Genomic DNA, 24,073 nt, shown 5'->3' with positions numbered 1-24,073 from the left:
CTACTTAAGATAAATTCCTCAAGAGGAACTGACGATTCGAAAAAGACATAAAATCCACTGAATCCATATCTATTTATATATAAATCTATATCTATAATTATAATGAAATTACCCTTTTGGAATATGGTACCTACCCTCTTCCCATCAACATTTTACAAGCATTCATTTGCCCCCAGATCACGTTTTTAAATCTTTACCAAGCTGCTAGGTGAAAAAGTTCTATGTCATTTACTTTTTCTCTAATTTTCCTTGGTGATAATAGATTTTCTTTATACATTGTTAAAATTAGTTATAATTTTTTAGTTGTAATTGACTTTTTTAATATATTTTAGTGCCATAAACTTCAGCTAACAGAAATCCATTACAATTAACACCCTGCCATTTAATGCTTTCTTTTCTCTAATTCTCCTTTCCCTATGTGAGTATTAACTATGGCTAATTTTTTCTTTGCATTTTCATGGCACATTTGTCTTCATCTTTTAACTTTTAACTTTATTTGTAACTCTATGTCAGATATGTCTTTTTTAGTCAATATAGATTTTTGTCCTTTACTGCATATTAAATAAACAAGTGACCTCATTTATTATATACCAAGTATATTTTGTAATTGGTTAGCCATTTTTGTACTTTAATACTTCTTGATATTTTCTTTCATTTGCTATATTTCTTCTTTTGTAATTTGTAAGCTATATAGCCTGTTTTATTTCCATAGTTAGGGTTAAGACTATTAAGGACATACTTAAGTTTATATTTGTTGAATTATTAGAAGCAGTGTCTTTTATTTCTCCTGTAAGATGTGGGAATTAGAATACCTAGGCTCTTCTCAACTTCCTCCCATTTCTTTCAGTTTTTGTACAGTGTGTTATTAGTAAATGACTATTGCATTTTCCCCCTCATGTATCTTCTCAGCATAGAATCATAGTATGTGCATTCAGATCTTAGACCATACTCATTAAAATTATAGACTTAGTGTTATTTCTATTCAAATGATTTCATTGCTTGCCACACTCATCCCCTAACTTTATGGCTTGCTTATACATGAATTCTGCATTTTGATTCTTTCTCTTTGCACCATTCCAGGGAAGTTTATTAGTGAGGGAGGATGGAAGATGTAGAATTCTGGACTGGTGAAAATCCAAGAATGTCTTTCACTGGACTGAAATTGTTGGGTCAGACTCAACTGATTTTCTGGGTACAGTGTTGGAGCTATTGACTTCCTGATACCTGGCAGTGCAAGTAGCTCCCAGTGAAGAGGTCCTTATTATCCCACAGACCACCCTCACTCTCAGCCCTTGCTGCTCCAGATTAGGGGAACTTTCTTCCAATTGGGTAACGAATCCTGGCATGGCCTAACGGCAGCCTTTCTGTTTGTTACCTTTGCATAACAGCTCACCTTCTTCAGTTGCTTCAGGCCTTGCAGGGAATCTTTGATTTTGTCCTAGATCCCCCGTTGTTCCTAATTAGGCAGAACTTGGTGAGGTTTTTGGGACTTCTTTAATTTACTCTGCACAATAGTGTACAACTTTCTTAAGAAGGATCAATATTAGCCTGCCCGATTCCTTCCTTCTTCCTGGCCCGTATCTAGTAGTCATTTCTCACAGTTTGTGATGCTGTGTATCACTGGTAGGATTCTCTCAATTGCCATCTGTGGGCAGATACAACCTCACTAAAATCTCGTCTTTCTCTGGTACAAAGGAATATTTGGAATATTCAGCATATCTGGACATCTCAGTGTATTTTCTAATTTTACTAGTTATCACAATTTATTTTTAGTTGTTCTAAATCCCATGAAATGGAAAAAGCAAAGAAAGGAATTTAAACCATCCTACTAAGGCAGCGTGACATGTTGTTATTAATATTTCCAGTGTTATAGTGTAGAAAAGTCTAGAAGTGTTGTTTGCTTTTAACCACCAGAGAGAAGGAGAGAGATTGGCTACATACAAAAGAAGTCAGCTATCTAACAGATGTTTCCAAGGGATACACCAAATTGGGGGTGGTCTTCCATATGTGAGGCAGCCCTTAGTTTCAGATCCATAAAGGGGTCTCTGATTGATTAAAGGAAGAAATGGGCTATCAGAAGAACTTTGGTGATTTTTCAAAAGGATATTTTGGCTCCCCACACAATCCCATTTTTCAACCTGCTAGGAATCAGAGCTTTCAAAAGATTCCTCACAGCTGCTGCTGAACTCAGTGTCTGCTGACCAAGCATTCTCCGAGTTAGGCTAAGTATGTAGTATCCTATGCTTAAGTGGAGTCAGATTTGGATTTTGAACCTCAGTAAGACTGAATCATAACATATTTGGGAATAAAATTTAGTGTTCAGCTAAAGTCAATACCTGGCAAGTTAGAGAAAGAAAAACACCAACATCCTCTGGTTGAGTCTTCTCTGTTTTTGGCACTCCACAGATGGTGCAATACTGCCACCACCATGAGGATGGATGGAAAGGTCTATTTCCTTCCATAGCTATAAAGATGAGTCAGTTTATTCCTCACCAGCAGTACAGGCATCACCTACAAACTTATTCTTGGGCTCTGCCCTGTACCTTCTGAATCAGACATTCTATGGTGGAGCCCAGCAATCTGTGTTTCAAGAAGTCCTGTAGGACTATGGTTCCCAACCCCTGGGCCATGGACAGGCACCGGTCCATGTCCTGTTAGGAAACAGGCCCACAGCAGTAGGTGAGTGGTGGGTAGTGAGGGAAGCTTCATCTGTATTTACAGCCACTCCCCATCACTCGCATCACTGCATATGCTCCACCTCCTGTAGATCAACAGCCATATTAGATTCTCATAGGAGTGTGAACCCTACCATAAACTGCACATGCGAGGGATCTAGGTTGCACACTCCTTATGAGAATCTAAAGCCTGATGATCTGAGGTGGAGCTGAGGTGATGATGTTAGTGCTGGGGAGTGGCTGCAAATACACATTCTCATTAGCAGAGAAGTTTGACTGCACAATAAATCTAATGTGTTTGAATCATCCCAGAACCATCCCCTAAGCCCCACCCCCACCCCTGTCTGTGGAAAAATTGTCTTCCACAGAACTGGTCCCTGGTGCCAAAAAGGTTGGGGACCGCTGCTGTAGGAGATTCCAAGGTGCACTAAAATTTGACAAACAATCGTCCTTAGTGTCAAATAAGAACCTTAACTGCCTACTTCCATTTAGGTAGATTTTCAAAAGGGTTTTCTCTAGGAATAATGGCAGGCGGAATGCATACCCATAATTGACCAGATCTTTTATAAACATGAAATCCGGTTGAAAAATGAGCATTAACAGTTGTTCTGAAGGAAGTGTGCTGATTCCAATGCCCAGGGCTGCCTGGAGCTCAAACGTTCATGTTTGGCCCTTTTTTTCTGGAGTTACCTTAGCTCCAGAGCATTCTGGCCATTTGAACACAATCTTTGCTTTTGGCTGTCTCAGATTTCAAGAAGGCCGGGGATGTCCCCACAGTTGTCCTTTGTGCATGTAGTAATCTGGCCAGGGTCTGTGAGCCAGTGGTCCACATTCTGATCATATATGCCTGGAGAATCTGGTTTAATTGTTCCCAGGTATGCTAAGAATCAACCTCACTCCATGCCTCATCTTCTCTACCTTATTTTGTGTTGACATTTTTACATTTGAGTTGAGGTAAAGCAGAAGAGACCAAGTCCTGAACATATCTATTCTCCATGTGTATTTTTCTTAGATTTAGTTTTCAAATTCTGAAGCTTCTGCCAGGAAAGTAATTAGCAGTCCAGATAAGAGGGCACCTGTGCCAAGTACATGTCTGCCACCACGCATGTACGAGAGGGCTATAAATTTGATTAGAGAATTACAGATCATTTGCAGGCCCATATCTCACTTTCAGGAGATGGGAAGTTAAAAGGGAAATTTAACAGAAAAGAGCATGGCTTTTATCTCTGTGTCACCATCAATCATTGTATTTTAGAGGTTAATGTTCATAGGTTCTTGTGAATAAGGGAGGGAACTTAATGAGCAGAATTTAAAGAAAGTCCTCTGGTGAGGGAGGATGTTATTCTACTCCATTCTGCTCTCAGGAAAATGGCGTTTCATCTTGATGTGTTATTACTTATCCTCCCATAACATCCACAGCCAGAATCAAGCAACAGCAAGAGTGTCTACAGATGAATGCTAGAAAAAAAAATTAAAGGAATATACTAAAATAAAAAAGGAAATCTGGGTACTATTGAAAATTTTCTCTTGGTATCTGGGAGGTAGAGTTGTGTCTTGGGTGCAGGGGATGCCAGGAGAGGATCTCAGAGATAGTAATCACGGGGCCAGAACCAGAGTCAGCCTTTCACCAAAGGGGCAAGCTGGAATGGTGAAAGATCAAAGCGAACAGCTAGGTGGAGGAAGTGGGTTTGGAAAAGAGAGTGGGGGGAAGAACATCCCAAAGAGCTGGGGCTTAAGGAAGAGGGAGGCAAAGTTTCATAGGGCAGCAGTGAGTTTTTCTAGGGAAAGAAAGGAGCCATTACAATGCTGAGTGAATTCGGATAGATATCATTTGAATTAGAAAGTTATTCTGGGGACCACACATGTCAATTAATATGCAAGTCCCTGAGGGTGCAGAGAATGTCAGACCTGGTCTCTGACTTCGGGAAATCATGCGAAGTAATTGTGGCCGTCGTGCAAATACACATCCGTCCCACGCCAGATTACAGGTTGGGGCTTGAGGTAGGGCTTTGCCTTCAAAGGTCCCCAATAAATTTTGGATGTTGGTGACAATTTTGACTTTTTTAAGACTTCGAAATTGAGTGAGTGACAATAAGTTGTTAGAATTTCCCTCAAAAAATAAATCTGGAGAAACAGACTGAAATCCCAAAATGGAAAATTAACATTTAGAGAGAAGCTTAGAAGTAACATGGTGACTGTTGTTATGAAAGAGGCTTTGTGAATTAAAAGCAGACTTCGGAGGGGAAAGATAAGTTCATTTTCTAACCCTTTGAAGAGGATGGTTCAAAATTTCTTAAAACCCAAACTTGTTTGATGTGGTTCCCTGATCTAATTGACATTTATCAGGGTATAGTATTTATTTTGCAGTGAAACAAAATACCATACTATTCTAAACAGCTGAATTAAGCAGTAGTATATCATATTCTGAAGTTCTTTGTAGAGATTTTGGAACCCAGAAAGGGCAAAGCTCTCCCAACAGCTCCAAACAGCCCGTTCAACATCTCCACACGGGCGTCCAGCTGCCTCTCGACACCTCTGCCTACATGTCTGAAATGCATTTTATTTATTCATTTATTTTAATTTTTGTTTTCTAGCTTAAAGATCTCAATTGGCATTATTGCGATTCTAGAATCAGGCAACACTTCATTCCATAAAGTAAAATATGGTCCCTAAAATGCATTTTAAACTTACCATGCCCCAAACTAAATTTCATTTCTCCCCACCACATTTCTCTCAGTTTTCCTTGTCTTGGCAAGCAAACGACAGCATGATCAGTTGCTCAGCGAAAAAAATTGGCAACACCTTTTTCCCCCTCTCTTTCTCTCACCTCCAAAGTCTAATTTATCTGACATGCTGTTGGCTCCAGCTACAGAATTTATCCAGAACCAGTTTACTTATTACCACCTCCAGCACTGCTAACCTGCACCAGCTACACTCATCTTTTACCAAGACTGGTACAATAGCTTCCCAAGGCGTCTCCTGGCTCTCTGCAGTCTGTCCTCACAGCAGGTTAGAGCAAAAGTCTGATCATGCTGTTCCTCTGCTCCAAAACTCTCCATTGCTCCCCATTGTCGTCAGGGAAGGAGACTAGATAGCACATCATCAAATGTCCTACTTGATCTAGCCCCGAGACCTCTCTGACAACATATACTCCTCTTTTTCCCCTAGTTCAATCCACTTTAGTCATTGGCCTCAAAATACTTCTATTTGCTATTCCTGCTGCCTATAACGCTCTTCCCCAGGGGTCTAGGTTGCTTATTCTCTCACTTCTTCAAGTTTTGTTTCAAAGATTACCTTCAAGGCGGGGCCTCCCTGGGCACACTCTCTAGAGTCACACACTACCCTTTGTCCAGACCCTCCCTATGTTCCTTCCATGTTTACTTTTCCTTCCTTTAATTTTAACCAGATTTCTTATCAACATCTGAGTGTACATGTTTTACTTGTTTGTTCATCATTGCCAGTGAGCATAATGGAAGTGCTGTGAGGGTGGGAATTTGGTCTGCTTCGTTCACTACTCCACCCCCAGCACCCGGAAGGGTGTGCTCTCCACAGACCCTCCTTACTCTGAGCTTTTGCTCTTCTGTTGCTGGATTATTGCAAAAACTTGCCAAATACCCTGCTAGATTTCACCATTCCAAAGGTGAATATTATGTTTTCAGCAAATCTTTTCTTTTTCTTTTTTTTTTTGAGACAGAGCGAGACTCTGTCTCTCGGGGTAGAGTGCAGTGGCGTCATCAGAGCTCACTGCTACCTCAAACTCCTGGGCTCAAGCTATCCTTCTGTCTCAGCCTCTTGAGTAGCTGAGACTACAGGTGCACCACCATGCCTGGCTAATTTTTTCTACTTTTAGTAGAGATGAGGTCTCACTCTTGCTCAGGCTATTCTTAGCCCAGTTTTTTTTTTTTATCATATTAGGCATATAATCAAAAACATTCAAAGCTTTGTGCTAAATGAAATCTAATTCCTCTTGTGTGATGTGTAAGATGACATCTGAACCCATCAATCTTGACACTTTGTTTGTTGCTCTAAATATACTTCTTTCACTGAAGTTATTAATATTAGTCAGTTTTTGTTATGCTTGGTGTTTTCTTTCTCCCTTTCTTTTTTTCTTTTATTACCTTTTCTCTCAGGGGGGCTTCTTTTCCTACCCAATGTATAGTCTGTTACCTTGCTGCTGTTCGCCTAGAGCACTCTCTGTCTTTTTTTCCACCTAATCAAATCTTAAGATTACTTCAAAGCCCAGCTCAAGTACTACCTACTACATTAAAGTTTCTCCAATTAATTCAGATTTTGTTTATTGTCTCCTTTGAATTTCTGTATAAATTATAAATGTTAGTTTGGCATTTAATATCATATACATAATAGTGTATCCAATTCAGTTAAAAAAATTTGACAAATGTCTACTCCTTAGATACTGTTTTCTTCCAGAAATTATTCAGGGAAAATAATGTGTGTACGTGTATGTGTGTGCGTGTGTGTGTGTGTGTGTGTGTGTGTGTATCTGCATGGTAACATACAGAAAGATGACTGCTTATGAATCTAAAATCTGAATGTCATCTAATCCAACATGAAAAAATGAAAAATTCACTTATTTGAATCTTCTCTCATCCATCCCATGGTTTAAGTGAATTGATGCCCAATACTAGGATTAAAAAAATGAAAAGGAAACTATATTTTCTTATTGGGCGTTTTGGATTTTTTTAAAAAGTATAAAAACAAAATGGCACAGATCACCCTCCCTATTCTCCCACTGCTTACACTATTCAAAACTCCCTCCTTAGAGTGGGTTTGGCCCTTGGTAGAGTGTTTTTATTGATCCTTTTGGACAGCACGTGGCTGCTGCTTGGCCCTGTTTTCTTGTTTTTACTTACAGAGTGAAACACCAGTAGGATCTTAAAACATCACCAAGCAAACAAAATTTTAACCACTCCTATTGCAACCAATCTCCTGGTTGAGCTCTGACCTCTTTTCTCTTGGTTCATTCATCTTCCTTAAGTCAGTTTTGTAAGACCCAGAGACTTTTCAGCAACATTTATTTAACAAGTATTTATTGATCATGTACATGTGCCAGGTATGATAGGCTCTGTGATAGGCGTAATAATCGAAGTGGGTAATCACAGTTTCATTGGCTTATTCACCATTAAGACTAAGTCAGTGGAAGGTGATTAATGACTCACAAACTTTGAGATGGAATTTACTAATATTTATAACAGCATTTCCTCTAGCCAGATCTCACTGGCCAGTATAAAATTAAATCCGATTCATTTATTTTAAACTCTAACACATTTACTGTCTTTATCAGCCCCCCTTATGCCCCACTTCAAATACCCTCTGCCTCATCTCTTCTTGAAAATTATTTCTGTGCATTTTTCAAGCTGTGGCAACCAGTTCTGTGCAGGTAAAAGCTTCAGCACTTCACTTCATCCTGGTACCTTTTAGATCTTATTTCCTGCCCTGGGCTGGCCAGTGGGAATCTTTCAATACCAATGTATGTGCAACTGACAAGTTCAGGGGCATCAATGCCCAAGGTCCAGCCTTGACCAGAAGCCCATGGATAAATGCTATATCCTTTCCTCCTTCACATAGACACACCTCATTAGGCTTCTCAGAAATTTGTGTGGGATTGAGCAGCAGCCAACTGTACCGGGGTTGGCTCAATAACACATCCTTCCATTGGCTTTCCTCCTTTCATATTTTACTTTCTTGTCTGTCACTTCTGCCTCCCTGGTCACACCTGCCCACACGTGAGCTTCTGTCTCATGCCCTGCATTAGAGTGAACAGGCTAAGAATTACTTAACCCTAAATATATGCAGGATGATTTTTATTACTTTTCAAGGAAATATAATTATAACTATACTATAGTATCCTATACAAAATCTCCCATACATAGGCTAGGTGACATCTTTCTTTCTTTTTCTCCAAGGTGAAATAATCATTAACAAATACTTTAGGAACTCTCTTTTATACTTTGCAATATACCAAGCTCCATTTAAGCTAGACTTCAATGACATGAAAATATGAAAAACAAAATCTTTGCCTTTAAGACACTTGCGGTGTGTTGACAAACACAGACATCTAAATAAACAATTAAAATATAGTAAAACAAAAGCTATGGTAAAGATTTGCACAGGCACTAAAACTCTTGGAAGAAGTGCTTCAGAGAAAAGGAGAATCTAGAACTAAAAGCTAGAAATAAGCCAAATAGTAAAATGAGGGGTAGGTATATTCTGCTAGAGATAATAGTATTATGACACGGAGGCTTAATAACAAAATATATGCAAAAAAGTAAAAGTAGTTAGGAGTTTATGGAATATCCAAGAAGATGAATTTGCAGACATAGGTAGGGTTTGTGCAAGAGAGAACCTCAAATGACTTGCTAAGGAAACCGTAACTCATCTTGCAGGTAATGAGAAGCCAATAAAAATGGTTATTAAATTCTTGTGATTCAAGGCTTATTCTGAGAAACTGGTTAAAATTACTGTCTATCCAAAAAAAGATCACATCCACCCAAAACTTTTCATTCATTCATTTCACTGTGAATTATTGTGATTTCCCCAAAGCCTGTCCATGGACCCACTAATAATACTCATATTAAGACCTTTTCACTAAAATATTTAAAGCATGAGAATAATATGGTTAGATTTGTGTTTTGAACATCCTTGTAGTCAAAAGGAAAATGGATTTTTTTTTTTTTTTTTTTGAGCTAGGGTCTCACTCTGTTGCCCAGGCTAGAGTGCAGTGGCATCGTCATAGCTCACTGCAACCTCAAACTCCTGGGCTCAAGTGATCCTCCTGTCTCAGGCTACCGAGTAGGTGGGACTACAGGCACACAACACCATGTCCCGCTGAGAAAATGGATTTTTTGAGGGAAAATTTCTAAGTACGGATATATTAATATGTGGGGAAACTACACAATAATCCAGGCCAATAAGATGAACAGTGATACTGTAGCAATAGTATAAAGAAGTGGTGGATGAAAGAAATCTCTTTAGAAAGTATAATTAGCAAGATTGGAATGGATTAGCCATGTGCAGTGAGAGGCACAGTGATTATGACAATGACCTTTTGGATATGTTGCCTTTCAGGCACTTATAGTGTGTATCCAAGTAAAATGTCCACCAAGAATTTAGGTACGCTAATCTTGAGCTGAGGATTCAAGCTGAAGATTGGAAAAATTTCACTCACTCTATACGTGGTTAAAACTGTAAGAGTGGATGAGATGATTCAGAGAGACAGTGTAGAGTGAGAAAAGAAGGACCATGATTAGAACTGAAGGAAAAAATAATAAATTTAAGGGTCTATAAGAAAGCAAGCCTTTAAGGGAGACTGAGAAGACATATTCACAGAGGTGGTCAGATATGCAGGAGGGAAGAGCCACAGAAGATAAGCATTGACAACCTCAAGACTGAGTAGATATTCATATAAGGTCAAATAAAGATAAAGTCTGAAAAATTTTCTTTGCATATCGCAATTAGAAAGTCAGGCGGTCTTAGTGTAAGCAGTGTTCTGCGCAAATCAAATTAAAACAGGCTGAGAGGGAATGAAAACTGGAAGTAAAGGCATTGAATGAAGAATATAGGAGTCTGGCTCATAGAATGAGCAAGAAAAGGCAACAGCTAGATACTTTAGATAAATATGGGAGGGACTTTATTTTGGTGTCTTTTCTTTTTAAGGCTGAAATAGAAGTGAACTTTTTTATATAGTCTGGGAAATGCTAGTGGAGACGAACAGAATGAATTCTGGTGGTGGCTGGTGGTAGATAAAATAGATTGAGGTCCAAGAGGAAGGTGAGACAATGAGATCCCAGTCGCCAGTCTGATGGATGGTCTAAGCCTTGCATGGGAGATAGGGCCTCTCGCCCTCTCTGAATCAGAAAGGTGGTGAATACAGGTCAGGGTGAAGATAATTCTGGAGCAGGTGTGTGAGGGTGAGTTGAAGGTCTTTGCTCCTTATTACATAATTTTCCTAGGTGACATAAAAGAGAGGTGATACTTTTGAAAAGCTCTTAAAAGGAATGGAAGAAAGGTGACCAAGAAGCCCAAGTTTAAAGCTGGAGACCATTGATTTGTACTAACTGATCCTAGAGTCATGATTTTCTCCTAGCTCAGCAGCCCCTGTGCAGGACAGAGGTGCATTAATACAGGGTCGGGTTCTGCTTGGGCAGGAGTGACAGGAGGACGGGGTGCCAGGGAGCTGAGGAGACAGTGAGTCACCACTGAGCAGGGACAGAAGGGAAGCAGGAGGGCAGATTCTGGGAGAAACCAGGGAAATAAAGGTTTATATTGGGCTGAAGAGAAAGTGTCAGGAAGAGTGAGGTTGTGAAAGTCTGAAGGAGGTGAATTTGTTGTCAGAGAACAGAACATTGGATTTATAGATTTCTGACATGAAGTGGTTCTGCGTTGTCTGTCCTTGGGTAAGGGAGGTGGAGCAGAAGGGAAGATCTCCAAATTTGAGGAGGTCAAGGGACCTTGAGACTAGCCCATAGATACGTATGAACACAAAAATCACTCAGGATAATAGTGACACTTGAGTTAAAGAAGAAAACTTTGAGCCTGAGGGAAGACTGTACAGGCAGAGAGACGAAAAGTTAATGTATATAATCCTGTGTTGTCTGAGGTCCTGGGGTCAGGCAGCCTCTGTTGGGGAGGGGGTACTGCAGTCTTAGAGGGGAAAAGGGGTGCAATATTCTTGGAGGAGAAAAGAGTTTTAGTTATGACAAAAAAGAGCAAGAAACACTCTGTTTAGGGGCCGAAAATAAAAGTTTGTTTAATATGGAAGAGGAGATTTAGAAAGCTAAGAGAACCCTATAAAGATATACAACTATTATGACCCAAAATAATTAAAAATAAAAAAATTAAAAATTAAAAAAAAGAAAGGTAAGAGAAAAGGTTTGGGAGTATTAAAAAAACTTTTGAGGTTAAAAGAAAAAAAAAAATTGAACTTCTATTAAGACTGAATTTCCCGGACCTGCCCACACACCTCTTGTTAGCACAGCGCCTATTAGCCTCTGACAGAAGTGGTGCTGTTGCATTACTCTTGGGAAACCCTGGCAGAACATGCAAAGACAGCAGGACTGTGAAGCATTCCATGGTGGAGCTGGTGCCAAGTCACGGTAGACTCAACTCTTAAGGTATCTGGAGAGCAGTGTTTGGACAAAGATGAGCCAGCTTCAGGGCCACCCAATTTGTTGGGTGTTTACTCACAGCCACTTGTCTCTTCAGCTCAGCTAGATCGAAACTCTGTGGAATCAGGGACAGTTACAATTTCTTTCATCTCTACAACATTTGGCTTATTATTGAGCATACTAAAAAAATGACAGCATCATTTTTATGTCTTGTTTCTTTCTGTCTTTGTTGGAGATTTATTTTCCTTTTAAGGTTTTAACTTAATGTTAAATACCCAAATGTGTTGAGGTTCATTGTGAGTTTTTAATAATAATTTTTATTTACAACATTCAATGTCTCTTGTACCTCTATACTTTTTCAAAGAGAGCTCAAAAAAGAATATTTTATAAAGTAACTCTCCTAATTGAAGTGAATAAAATGAAGAAATAGTAGGGAAGATTTGAGAAATATGTAGGTAACTTATTTAAAAGTGGTGCTTTTTTCGAAGTAAAATTAAAAAAAATTAAAAGTATAAAACTATATATAGCTGACCCCAAAGTGTTATAACTATCAGGAAATTCTTTTTGAGAATTCTTTAATTATTTTATGCAATACAGTAAACACAGTTTTCTGTATCAAAGGTAATATGTAGGTATAAATATGTAATATGTACAGAGATATGCAGAATTCAATATTAGAAAAATTGAAATGCAGGTATAATTTACAATATTTATAATTACACACAAGATAAAGAGAGAGATACATATATGCCTGAGACTGTAAAAGTTGAAAGAAAATTATTATGTGATTCTGCTGTGGTCTATAAAAGCAAAGATATAAAATGGTTGAGAATAATAACATGTGAACCCAGTACAGTTATGAATTGTCTTTTTAAAAATTTTAATGTTATAGGGCATGCATTTAATGATATTCTTCTATGAGGACACTAGTGGGAGAAAAAAGTAAGGACACTGGTAAAACTTCCAATCTCTGGCTTGTTTGATATACTGTCCTTCAGCATTAGCAGAGCTGCATTTATTCTGCTATTCCTAAATCAAGTTCCAAAACGTATTGCCGCACCCTACCTCCTTTGATAATGTGGTTTCAGAGTGTCATATAAAACCAGGTGTGAATTGGATGTTGCTAGCTCACTTTTTCTCACTGTAGAAGTGAGCATATGAAAGCTCAGAAATACGTTGTCACCAAAGTACTTCACAATTGTCCTTTCCTGAAAAAGACCCACTGTCTATGAGAACCCAAGGCAGTCACACACATTACAGATCTTCACGTCCACTGTGGAGATTTATCTTGACGCACAGGCCTTTATGCACAGGTAGGTTGATTTGGAGAACTACGTGTGACAAACCTCTGTGGAATCCTGAAAACCCTCCATGACTCCTGCACCCAGAAGTTGGGGAGCATGCTGTGTCGGAGTCTTGTTTTCCTTCCACTTGATTCTCCTTTGTAGTTTCAGTGAAAACATTTGCTTATGAACCTCCCTCTGATCAGTCTGAGAAGAAAAGCAGATCCTACATAGACCAATTTTGCCATGTATATAAGAGGAAATATAGAAGACTTTTCCTTAAAGGTTAGAAAAGCAAAAACCCTATATTAAAATGGCTTTAGTAAATGTTTATTTCTACTTTGAAGACGCATATCTGATCTTGGAGTTTAGAAGTTCACAGTCATGTGCCCTATAGCTGTAGTTCATATTTCACGATTTAACGTTATCAGAGGTTTCAATGACCATTTTTAATTATTTAGGCTTCAAGGAGACAACCTGGCAGAAAGGACAGAAGAGACATTACAAATACTTCATTCTCCAGATGAAACAATCCCAGATTCTTTGGGTAAGTTTAAATCCAACAATATTTACTGCAGTTCTAGTGGCACTTAAAGGTTAAAAACAAATCAGAAAGAAACTAAACCGAACGTCTTCCCCTGAACCAAATCACACCTAGCTGAGGTCCCATGTCCACCTCCAGCACATTCTTTCAGGCTGTTTGTGTCAGGAGATTAAGGGCAAAGGAGAAAGGGAGGTGAGAAATGCGGATTCTAAGGAGCAGCCTCTTAGTGCTCTGTCCTGTTTAAGGTCCAAACAGATCAACTATATGTCGGCTACTCCCCAAATTATGTCACTAATTCCAGCTTGTTTTCAGAACTCCACATTGCCTGCTGGCCCTCCAGAAAATGGAGCTCATTATCTGCCCCTTGGAACCTGCTCTATCTCCTACTCCCATTCTCACGTCATCGGTTCATTCATTCTTCTTGGGCAGAAAAGTCAGTATCATACTTGACAATATCATACTCCCTCTCCCCCACCCTATGTTAAATAGGTTTCTAATCATGTCCCTGTCACTTCAGAATTTCCTCTTTGAGCCAGCTGACTCTTCATTTGCCCTGATATGGCCTGGTCTATGCTTTTCTCCTCTTCATTTAGTGCTGTTGGCCCCACCTCCCAGGCTGTGGACTGGACCTGTACCAGTCCACGGCCTGTTAGGAACCAGGCTGCACAGCAGGAGGTGAGCGGCCACTGAGCGATTGAAGCTTCATCTGTATTTACAGCTGCTTCCCATTGCTCAAATCACTGCCTGAGCTCCGCCTCCTGTCAGATCAGTGGCAGCATTAGATTCTCCCAGGAGCACGAACCCTACTGTAAACTGTGCTTGTGAGGGATCTAGGTTGTGTGCTCCTTATGAAAATCCAATGCTTGATGATCTGAGGTGGAGCTGAGGTGGTAATGCTAGCACTGGGGAGTGGCTGCAAATACCGATTATCATTAGCAGAGAGATTTGATTGCACAATAAATGTAATGCGCTTGAATCATCCTGAAATCATACCCTCGCCACCCCTGGTCCGTGGAAAAATTGTCTTCCGTGAAACCAGTCTCTAGTGTAACAACTTTCGTTGCCCTCCTTGCACTGTCTCACCCCTCTTTAGCTCATTATCTATCTTTTATTCCATCCCCATTTTCTATAGGACAAAATTCAAACCCCTTAACTTGGCATACAAAATTAGTGTCAGAGCACTGCAAAATGTTTGCTGAATTAATAAATAAGTACAGGTAATGCTACTCCAGTGACACTTAAGGTACATCACTTCTTCCTCAGTAGGTGTTCCAGCAGCATGCAGTCAATGTATCTAACCAGGTTAGTTAGAAAATAAACTATAGGAAAATATTTTCCTTACACCTGGATAGAGAAGGCCATCTTAAAGAAGATACTAAAGTTTGTAATCATAAAAGAAATAATTGAAAAATTCAACTATAGAAAATTAAGAACTCCTGTTCATCAAAAGATGCCAGAAGAAAAGCCACAAAATGGAGAAGGTATTTGCAAGGTATTTGCCACTGATCAAAGATTAATATTCAGAATACCTATAATTTAATAAATAAAAAATCAACACACCAATAGAAAAATAAGATATGAATAGACATTTTACAGAAAGGAACACAAAAAGCCAGTAAGCATATGAAAAAATGCTTAAACTATGCTAGTCATGGGGAAAAGCAAATTAAGAGCTTGGAAAGAGAATGTTTTACAACCTTTTGGTTGGCGTTAAGAAAGCTGACAGAGCTAAGTACTGGTGAAAACATAGGTGAAAAAAAACAAACTTATATGCTGCAGCTGGGATATAAGCAATTTTGGAAAAAAATTTTTCATTATCTTAAAATATTCAGCATTCATATAATCTAAAACCTAGAAACTCCACTTCTAGGTAAATATCTTAGAGAAACAAGTCTCATGTGCCACGAAATGTGAACAACCCTTGTTAGTATGTTCATGGACATGGAATTGGATAAATCGTGGAATTGTTACAGTATAGAAAACTGAATGCAGTTCAGCTACACACATGGGACAGATAAAATCAGTGGCATGATGGTAAATGTTTAACAACTGTTTCTCTCTAAAAAGGAAGCCCTGATTTGTAGAGATAGATGGTTTCCATGGTATAAATACTCCCACTGTGGCTGATTTCAAGCAACCAACCTGACATGGCAGTTCATTCTCCCAGTGTGGTGTATGAGCAAGTTCTGCTCACCACTGAATGTGTCCTAAAGCATAAGGCTGACTGAACAAAAGCAAGTTATAGAATGCCATTTTTATAAAGCTCAAAACAAGAAAATCTAAAAAATATGTTCTTTAGGAAAATATACATAAGTTATAAAACTGTATTTAAAGAAGGGAGTATGGACCCAAATAGAGGTTATTCTCAGGGGGTAGGAGGGAGGTGGTAGGAAGGAGCCCACAGGTAAATGAAGGTTATTGGAAATACTCCAATTCTTAAAAGTTGGGGGGAGTGTTTATCTATCATTGTGCTTTGTAACTTAAACATACTCTATATTTGCATATGAGATAGATTTTCGTATCTCTTGTATTTATATATATTTTTATATGTCAAATATTATCTAATAACTATTAAAAATAAAGTGCTGTGGGAACATAAACCAATGCCAGTGTAGTGTAATACAAAGAAATAATTGCTTATATATATGCAAATCTATTACAGCACTGATGACATGGCACATTCTAATGATAGACTTTTAACCTTGACAATGAATGTTGAACAGTGCACGATAGCAGCATGAAGGCCCCAGGCTGGCCATTCTTTGACACTTGCTTAGCTTCTGGAGTCAACCTGGTTTCTCCTCCCAGACAATCTTGCATGTGTACGTGGACTTAGGCCACTCTTCCCTGACTACTAATAAGTTCTTTCCTCGCTTCTGCCTATTTAGAGCCTCTGCTCTAAGATCATGTTAAGTCTACCTTACATCTAGCCTGCAGGATGTCTCCCTTCTCTCAGCCCCTAATTGTTTTCAAATTGCTTCTTGTGTGTTTGTTCTTCTCACTTCAATTGGAGTATATGCTTCTTGAAGTTTTCATTCATTCCCCATCTTGCCCAGTACAAAACTGGACACAAAACAGATAGTATCTAATTATTTGCCCATTAATTTTATATTAAAATTATATCAAGACTACTCCAATTCACCAAGCTTTACATATCTATCCTTTAGCAATTACGTTTACATAATTACTGAGAATTGTCGGGATTTAAATTTCTTGGGAAATTATGCAATGTATCAGTAATATGTTGTTGATTATACTCATGTGTCCACTGGAAAAATTATATTCATTAAATTTAAGCTCTTTTCTTGAAATGCTTATATCCTACATTCTTCACATTCAAATATTAGTATACCTAATCAACAAATTCCACAATATGAGTTTCTGATTTAGTATATTTTTTTCTACTTAAGTTAGTCAAATCACTAGATCCAATAATCGAATATTATTGGCATTAGCCAAAAGCACTAATGTGATTTTTATGTCAACTGTGCATCCACATTGAACTTGGTTCAACAAACAGAAATATTTCTGTAAGTAGGTATAATTTTGTGCATTAAAAACCTGTTGTGACGCAAGCAGCAAAGGTAAAAATAATGGCAGGAAGTAGTTGAATGAAGCTGAACATTGTGGTAAAAGCTACAGATTTCCATGTTTCTACCAGCATGCCCAGTCAACCACAGGAGCAAAATTTCTAGTCCAAGTGCTGACAAAGACTGTTAGATTTTTGACAAAATTACTTTATCTTTCCATATTTCAGTTTCTTCTTCTCTAAAACGAGAGATGATAAACTCTGTAATATTTGCCAAATTGACGGACTCATTTCCCACCCACTCACATGTGATTTTAAAAAGCTCAAAGAAATAATCACTTGTATTTTGAAAATCGTGTATACTTATAAAAAAATTGCTCCGGAGGAGACAGAGCAAAATAGTGTGCACATATGCACCCAGCAATTATTGTGAATAAGCAATGTACTCAGAACACAAAAAATGGAGTTTACCCCTCTGAGCATTAAACACTAAGGTTTTATTTTCATGATGTCTATTATCCCTACTAGCTTGTTAGATTGCTATCCTATTATTAGATATGGACTATTTAGCAGGGTCCATCAATTTAATAACTTTCAAAGATGGTCAGATATGTAAATGCTCAAATATTGTCTCAGTACTTTATAGTTGTCTCTTTACGCAAAGCTAAGTAGACAGTACAATATTATAGATCTCACTGGATATGACACCAATAACCAGAAATAATTCAACCAAAACAAGAACAGAACAGAATGTAAACTAGGAAAAGTTACCAATACTTTATATTCATAAATGTTCTTTTTGTTAAAAATTAATATTGTACTATAAATGTAAATTTACAAAATTTCTTTCAAGTAAATTCCATGAAAGAAAAGTCATACAAAATTATCATTTTCAACATGTTTTAAGAGCACCTGTTAATAGTAGAGCCCAGTTTAGAGTGCGGTGGTGTCGGCCTAGCTCACAGCAACCTGAAACTCCTAGGCTCATGCAATCCTCCTGCCTCAGTCTCCTGAGTAGCTGGGATTACAGGTGCGTGCCACCAAGCCTGGCTAATTTTTCCATTTTTACTAGAGACGGGGGTCTCGCTCTTGCTCAGGCTGGTCTCAAACTCCTGAGCTCAAGTGATCCTCCTGCCTCAGCCTCCCAGAGTGCTAGGATTACAGGCGTTAGCCACTGTGCCCAGCCTTCTCAAATATTAATAAATGTAAGACATTGATTTTAACATCCAATGATTTAAAATAACCTTCCTCTTAACTGATTTTTTAATTTGAAAAGGAGTTCAAACTCAACCAAGGGAAGTTGACAGTCTCTGGTATGGGTTATTTCTGGTTGCTACATATATCTACTCCTATGGCACAATTCCTTATAATCCATATAAATCCTTGCTGTTATAATTAATTTAGCTCAGTAGACATATCATTTTATTTGCATATTTGAAAGTCAATACTCACCTACTCCTCAGTATATTCAGGCTAAGTAATTGCAACCTCTTCCTTGATACATTGAAATGGAAAATATACTACCATTTGATAATATGCACCCTTCTCTGAACTCTTTTCAGAATTTTTCATCCCATTTAAAAGACAGAATAATATGGTACTTAAATCATGTAGCCTGAAAAAATTGATGGATAAAACAAATAAATATAAAATTATAAACCAGAAAAAGGACATTAAATATAAATATGTTCTAACAATTAGCTAAGCAATATGCCAAAAAGTGTTGCTTTATTTGCATAACTGAGATAACTGTAGCTCTTGCACATTGCTGATTTTATTGTGTCCTTCTACGTTAGAAATACTTATCATTTTTTCATAAGTTTTCTTTAAGGTAAATAAATATTATTCCGTATTTTATTTTAACTCACAAACAGAATGATTTTTCCAACAACCAGTTTGGATGCTAGATATCCTTCTCACAGTAAGTTTATATATCAGAGAATTAATAAGCAATATGTGACTATAATTTCTTCATTTTTAAAAAATAAAAATAGATTCTTTTCCTGGGACTGAAGAAGCTCTAATGGAGGAGGGTGAAGAATTTGAGAAAGCAGCTACCTTCACAGGACCTGTAAGTATATTCATTTACTCTTTTTTTTAATTCTCTAAAACTAATGTATATAGCTGATAGGAAAGCCTAAAAGGAATAGAAGACAACATTCTTTAAATGAAAGAATACTTTAAGATGTGTATATAGTATTCCTCACACGGTCACCCAGAATGCCAGCATCGGCAGGTGGCCAGCTGTATTAGAGGCCTACAGCAAAGCTGTCTGAAGCTCTTTCAGCGCTTGGGGGAGCCTTGAACGAGATGGGAAAAGTTAAGTTCTGGTGTTATTAGTTGCTTTCTTGTGCACATGAACATTCTAAAAGGTCATGAGCTGCCATTTTAAACTTCCATAAGATTAAGTATACATATCTTGATAGAAAAATAAATGTTTTGCATATCCTGAAAGTTTATGTTATTACTTAAGCATGCTATTTGCAGACGTGAAGTCCTTGTGATATTTTTGTTAAATTGTATCTCTTCAATAGAGTGTATTGGGAGAAAACCTTTAGGATAAAGATTATTTTTTCTTTTTTTTTATTGTAAAATATATTTTTTATCTAATAACTTCTAATGATAATTTTATTATAAGACAAATCACATGTGCACAAAAAATATATTTCTCAAATACATTCTTCTTTTTATTCCTTTTGTTGTCTGTTGTCCCTTTCTGTGCCAAAATTCCATTCTTTGAATCATTTTAATAATTACATTATAAAAAATCTTTATAGCCATTAGAAAACCTACTTTCTTTTTCCAGATTATCTTGGTTGTATTTGAACTTTTAATCTTCCATATGCACTATGCAAGCAGTTTTTCTCAACTTCTGCAAAACTTAAAAGAAAATTTTAATTGACATAATGATTTTACATATACAGCTAGACGGGAGGAATAAGTTCTAGTGCTCTAGAGCATTGGAAGATAACTATAGTTAACAATAATGTATTATACAGTTTCAAATAGCTAGGAGGATACTGAATATTCCTAACACAAAAAAATAATAAATATTTGATATGATGGATATGCTAATTAACCTGATCAGATCACTATACAGTATATGTATTGCAACCTCACTATGTACCCCATAAATAGGCGGAAGATTTTTAATGCAATTTAAGGTCATAAGAATAAATATGAAAGAACCTGAAATCTCTATGGGCTAAATATAGTTTATACAAGATTCTGTGTTGCTATAAAGATGACTAATGCAATCTTGCATTGTCTTAAACTTAATACTTGGATGGGGTCTGTTTACGTCTATATTCTCTATATTGGTTTGCTGGGGTTGCCATAACAACAAAGTAGCATAGACTGGATAGCTTAAACAACAAAAATTTATTTTCTCAAAGTTACGGATGCAGAAGTCGAAGATCAAAGTGTTGGCAGGGCTGCTTTCTTCTGAGGTCTCCCTCTTTGCCTTGTAGATGGCTGCCTTCTTCCTGTGTCTTCATATCTTCCTTCCTGTTTACCTCTCTGTGTCCTAATCTCTTCTTATCACCAGTAATACATCACCAGTATCATCAGGGTTATTGGATGAGAGTCCAGCCTAATAACTTCATTTAACTTAATTACCTCTTTAAAGATCTTGTCTCTAAATACATTCTGAGATAGTGAGGCTGAGACTTCAACATATGAATTTTAAGGGGACATAATTCAGTCCATAACACTCTGCGATGAGGTTACATTATTTGAAACATTATTTGGATCATAGGATTTAATTAAAAGCACCACATTCTCCAATGGACTTCATAATAAAATTAATTTAAAAAATTACTGGTGAAATTAATGTATCTTTGCTCATGTGTTATTTTCTTATTGCAGCTTCCTTGACTCTATTTAAAATTTTGTATTTCTCTTCTTTATTTTTTATATAGTACTTATGAGCTCTACTATGCTATGTAATTTACTCTTTTGTTTCATTTATTGTCCATCTCTTTTCACTGTAATATAAGGTATAACATAAGAATTCTTATCTTTTTTTTCACTTCTGCATCCCCAGAAGAGTACCTACACATAGTAGGCCCATAATGCATATATGTTGAATGAATGATGTAGTTTAGCAATAATTCCTCACCATGAGATTAAAACTATTGTATTTTCCCTTATTATAAAATGGCAGAATCTTAGAAATAGAAAAAACCATGGTGACCATCTAGTTTAACATTTTCTCCCCCTTTCTAAGTAGCTGGGGTCACATCTCCATCCAATGCATGGATATCAAATCTACAGATGAGGAAACAGAAACTCAGAGAAGCCCAGTAACTGGACCAAGGTCCCAAAGCTGAAAGAACAGTGATGGCAACAGTTGGGCGCTAGTCAATTTCCCTTGTACTGCACATCTTTCATATTTCTAGTGCTTTCCCATTTCTTTTAGAAACCGTTTATTCCTATTTATTAGGTATTTTCTTCCATTCCTCCTAACCACTAGTCCTAGTTCTATTCCTGGAGTGATATCTAATCCTTCTTACACTTAACTGATGTCAGATATTGGAAGCCATCAGCATGTCCCATTTGAGAACTTAAATTTTCTAGCCAAAACACAGTATGTTCTTTTAGCCAATCCTTACATATTGTAGTTTTCAAAGATTTCTGTACCTCTGATGCTTTCTCTGAACATATTCTTGTTTGAGAAGTCCCTGGTAATGTGTGAGGTATGCCACAACCAAATCTAGGGTTCTAAATAATGTTCCTACATCACAGAGTATAATGGAGTATGTGCTTGGGACAAATATTATTTTTGGATTATAATCTAATGTTGCATTAATTTTATTTTTTTTAAAGAATGTTTTTGACATTTATAAAAGTTAGTATGTCTCTGTAATCTCATGATGATAAAAGCATGTTGTCATTCAGGTTTGATAATCTGTCATTCATCACTTTTTGCAAAGTTTTTTTTTATCAGCTGTGAATTCCACCAAAGTTCATATTTCTGCCCCATTCCTAAATAGATACCGCTAGATTCTTTTTCTAATCACTTTCTCAATTTAAGATATAATCTATCCATAGTATTTGGTTTGCTTCATAATACCTAATAACCGAAAAGAAAAAAAAATTAGTTTTATTTGCTCAAACATTTTCTGAGTAATTTCAAACTGACACTTAGAGATTTTTGCTTTCTTTCCATAGTGCTCACATAGTGCTTTCCTAGTGCAAAAAATTTGTTATAGGTCAATTTTGTTTGTTTTCATTTATCTTTCATTAGATTTTGAATTCTTGAAAATTCTCCAGTTTCATTTAATGTCAAATTACCCATTGAAATCTTTTTGGAAATAAGTGGGATTAAAGCAATACACAAATATATGAATGAATGTCAGGACCTTGAACAGGACAAATTCCAGATGATGACTGCTTGAATTATGAGGAAAATACAGATTAAAATAAAAGTTAATTACATTACAATAATGATAATTTAGTTGGAAATTTCCTAAACATACTTCTGTAGTATTTCTTGGGATGATATTTATAGTAAATCAAGAAGAAAAGGGGGACTTTATCTAAATATTAATAAAGAATTGAAACAAAACCAAACTTTTTTCTTCATTACTATAAGAAATACAAAATACTTCAAAATAAATTTTGAGTCATATCCTGCAAAAATATAAACATGCCACAAATGTTGGAAACCATGTAGAGTAGTTTCAACACATGCTGTCTCTATTTGCTAACTTTCCATGTTGGGTGTTGTATATTAATAAGGGGTAACAGACTCTTGGAAACTGTTTTTCCTAGTGGCTTACCCTGGGCTTGGAATATTTCTCAAACATTTTGTGAATATTTAAGTGAGGTAAAGGCAACATTTAGATTTGGGTTTTATCCTCCCCCCAAATAAGCAAGTCATTCTTCTGGAATTTCCCTTTCCTCCTCCTGTATGTTCTGGAATGCCTCTTAGCAGACACACAGCCTGTGCAGATCAAAGCTGGATTTGTCAGGTAAATCCATTTATTAGCAATAAACCAACAGAAAGAAAAACTTAAAAAGAAAATACCAAGCAGTAGGCATTGATTATGACCTTTTAACTTCATAACTATAATTCATAATCTTTTTAGATCAATGATTGATGAAGATTTAATATCAATGATTTTTGAATTTCACAGTTCCTATGGTTTTTTTTAATCTTAAAAATTCTATTTTGTTTTAGAAATATTAAACAAACATGGGTATAAAGGAAAGATGAAAAGATAATTAAGAAAGACATTGGACATTAAATATCTTACTGACTTTTTTTTCCTTGTAAATCTAAAAAATTTATTTTATTAATTGTTCAGTAATGACTAGTTCATCCTAAGCTGAGTCCCACACACTTTATGTGAATGGTTGTCACTTCTTACTTAAAGTAGAAGAAAAATTAAAAGAAAGACTTATGTAGGCAACATTTCCTAAAATGCCCAGGCGTTACTAAAAGTTATCTCTTTAGCACATTTTCCTTCTGGAGAGTTTTATCTGTTTGGGGAAATATGTAAAATTAACTAGGATGATAGTAGTAGCAATGATATCACATATCTGTGCAGCACTTTTAAATTATTAAGCTCTTTGCATATTTAATATCAATGGTCTCTGAATTTTGTAATTCCCGTGACTTACCACTTTATCTTTGACTACCATCTATGAAGTACGTAGTGCTTACTTAGTTTCAGATGGGCATACTGAGTTTCCAAAAGATTTTGTGATTTGTCCCAAGTCACATAGACAGGGCAGGACTAAAACTCATATTTTCCAGTGCCCAAACTCTCACTGAACTTGTCAGGATCCATACAATTATCACTTATCTGCAAATTTATATTTATGCACCGAGTCACTGTTAAATAGTACATGCAATATAAAAGGGACAAGAAGTAGGCCATTATCAGTAGCCAATATCAAAGATAGAATTA

General features: G+C 36.9%; 1 protein-coding gene across 1 annotated transcript in view; it reads left to right on the top strand.

The window, feature by feature from the left end:
* Positions 1-24,073, top strand: part of C9H8orf34 (chromosome 9 C8orf34 homolog) — a 397,961-nt gene that overhangs the window by 299,678 nt on the left and 74,210 nt on the right. The window contains 2 exon segments of the mRNA XM_045560952.1: positions 13,545-13,630; positions 19,151-19,227. Coding sequence (XP_045416908.1) covers positions 13,545-13,630; positions 19,151-19,227 — 163 coding nt within the window.

The sequence above is a fragment of the Lemur catta genome, chromosome 9 (genome assembly GCF_020740605.2).
Source record: "Lemur catta isolate mLemCat1 chromosome 9, mLemCat1.pri, whole genome shotgun sequence".
NCBI classification, from domain to species: Eukaryota; Metazoa; Chordata; class Mammalia; order Primates; family Lemuridae; genus Lemur; species Lemur catta.
This window is presented reverse-complemented; position numbering and strand designations above follow the sequence as displayed.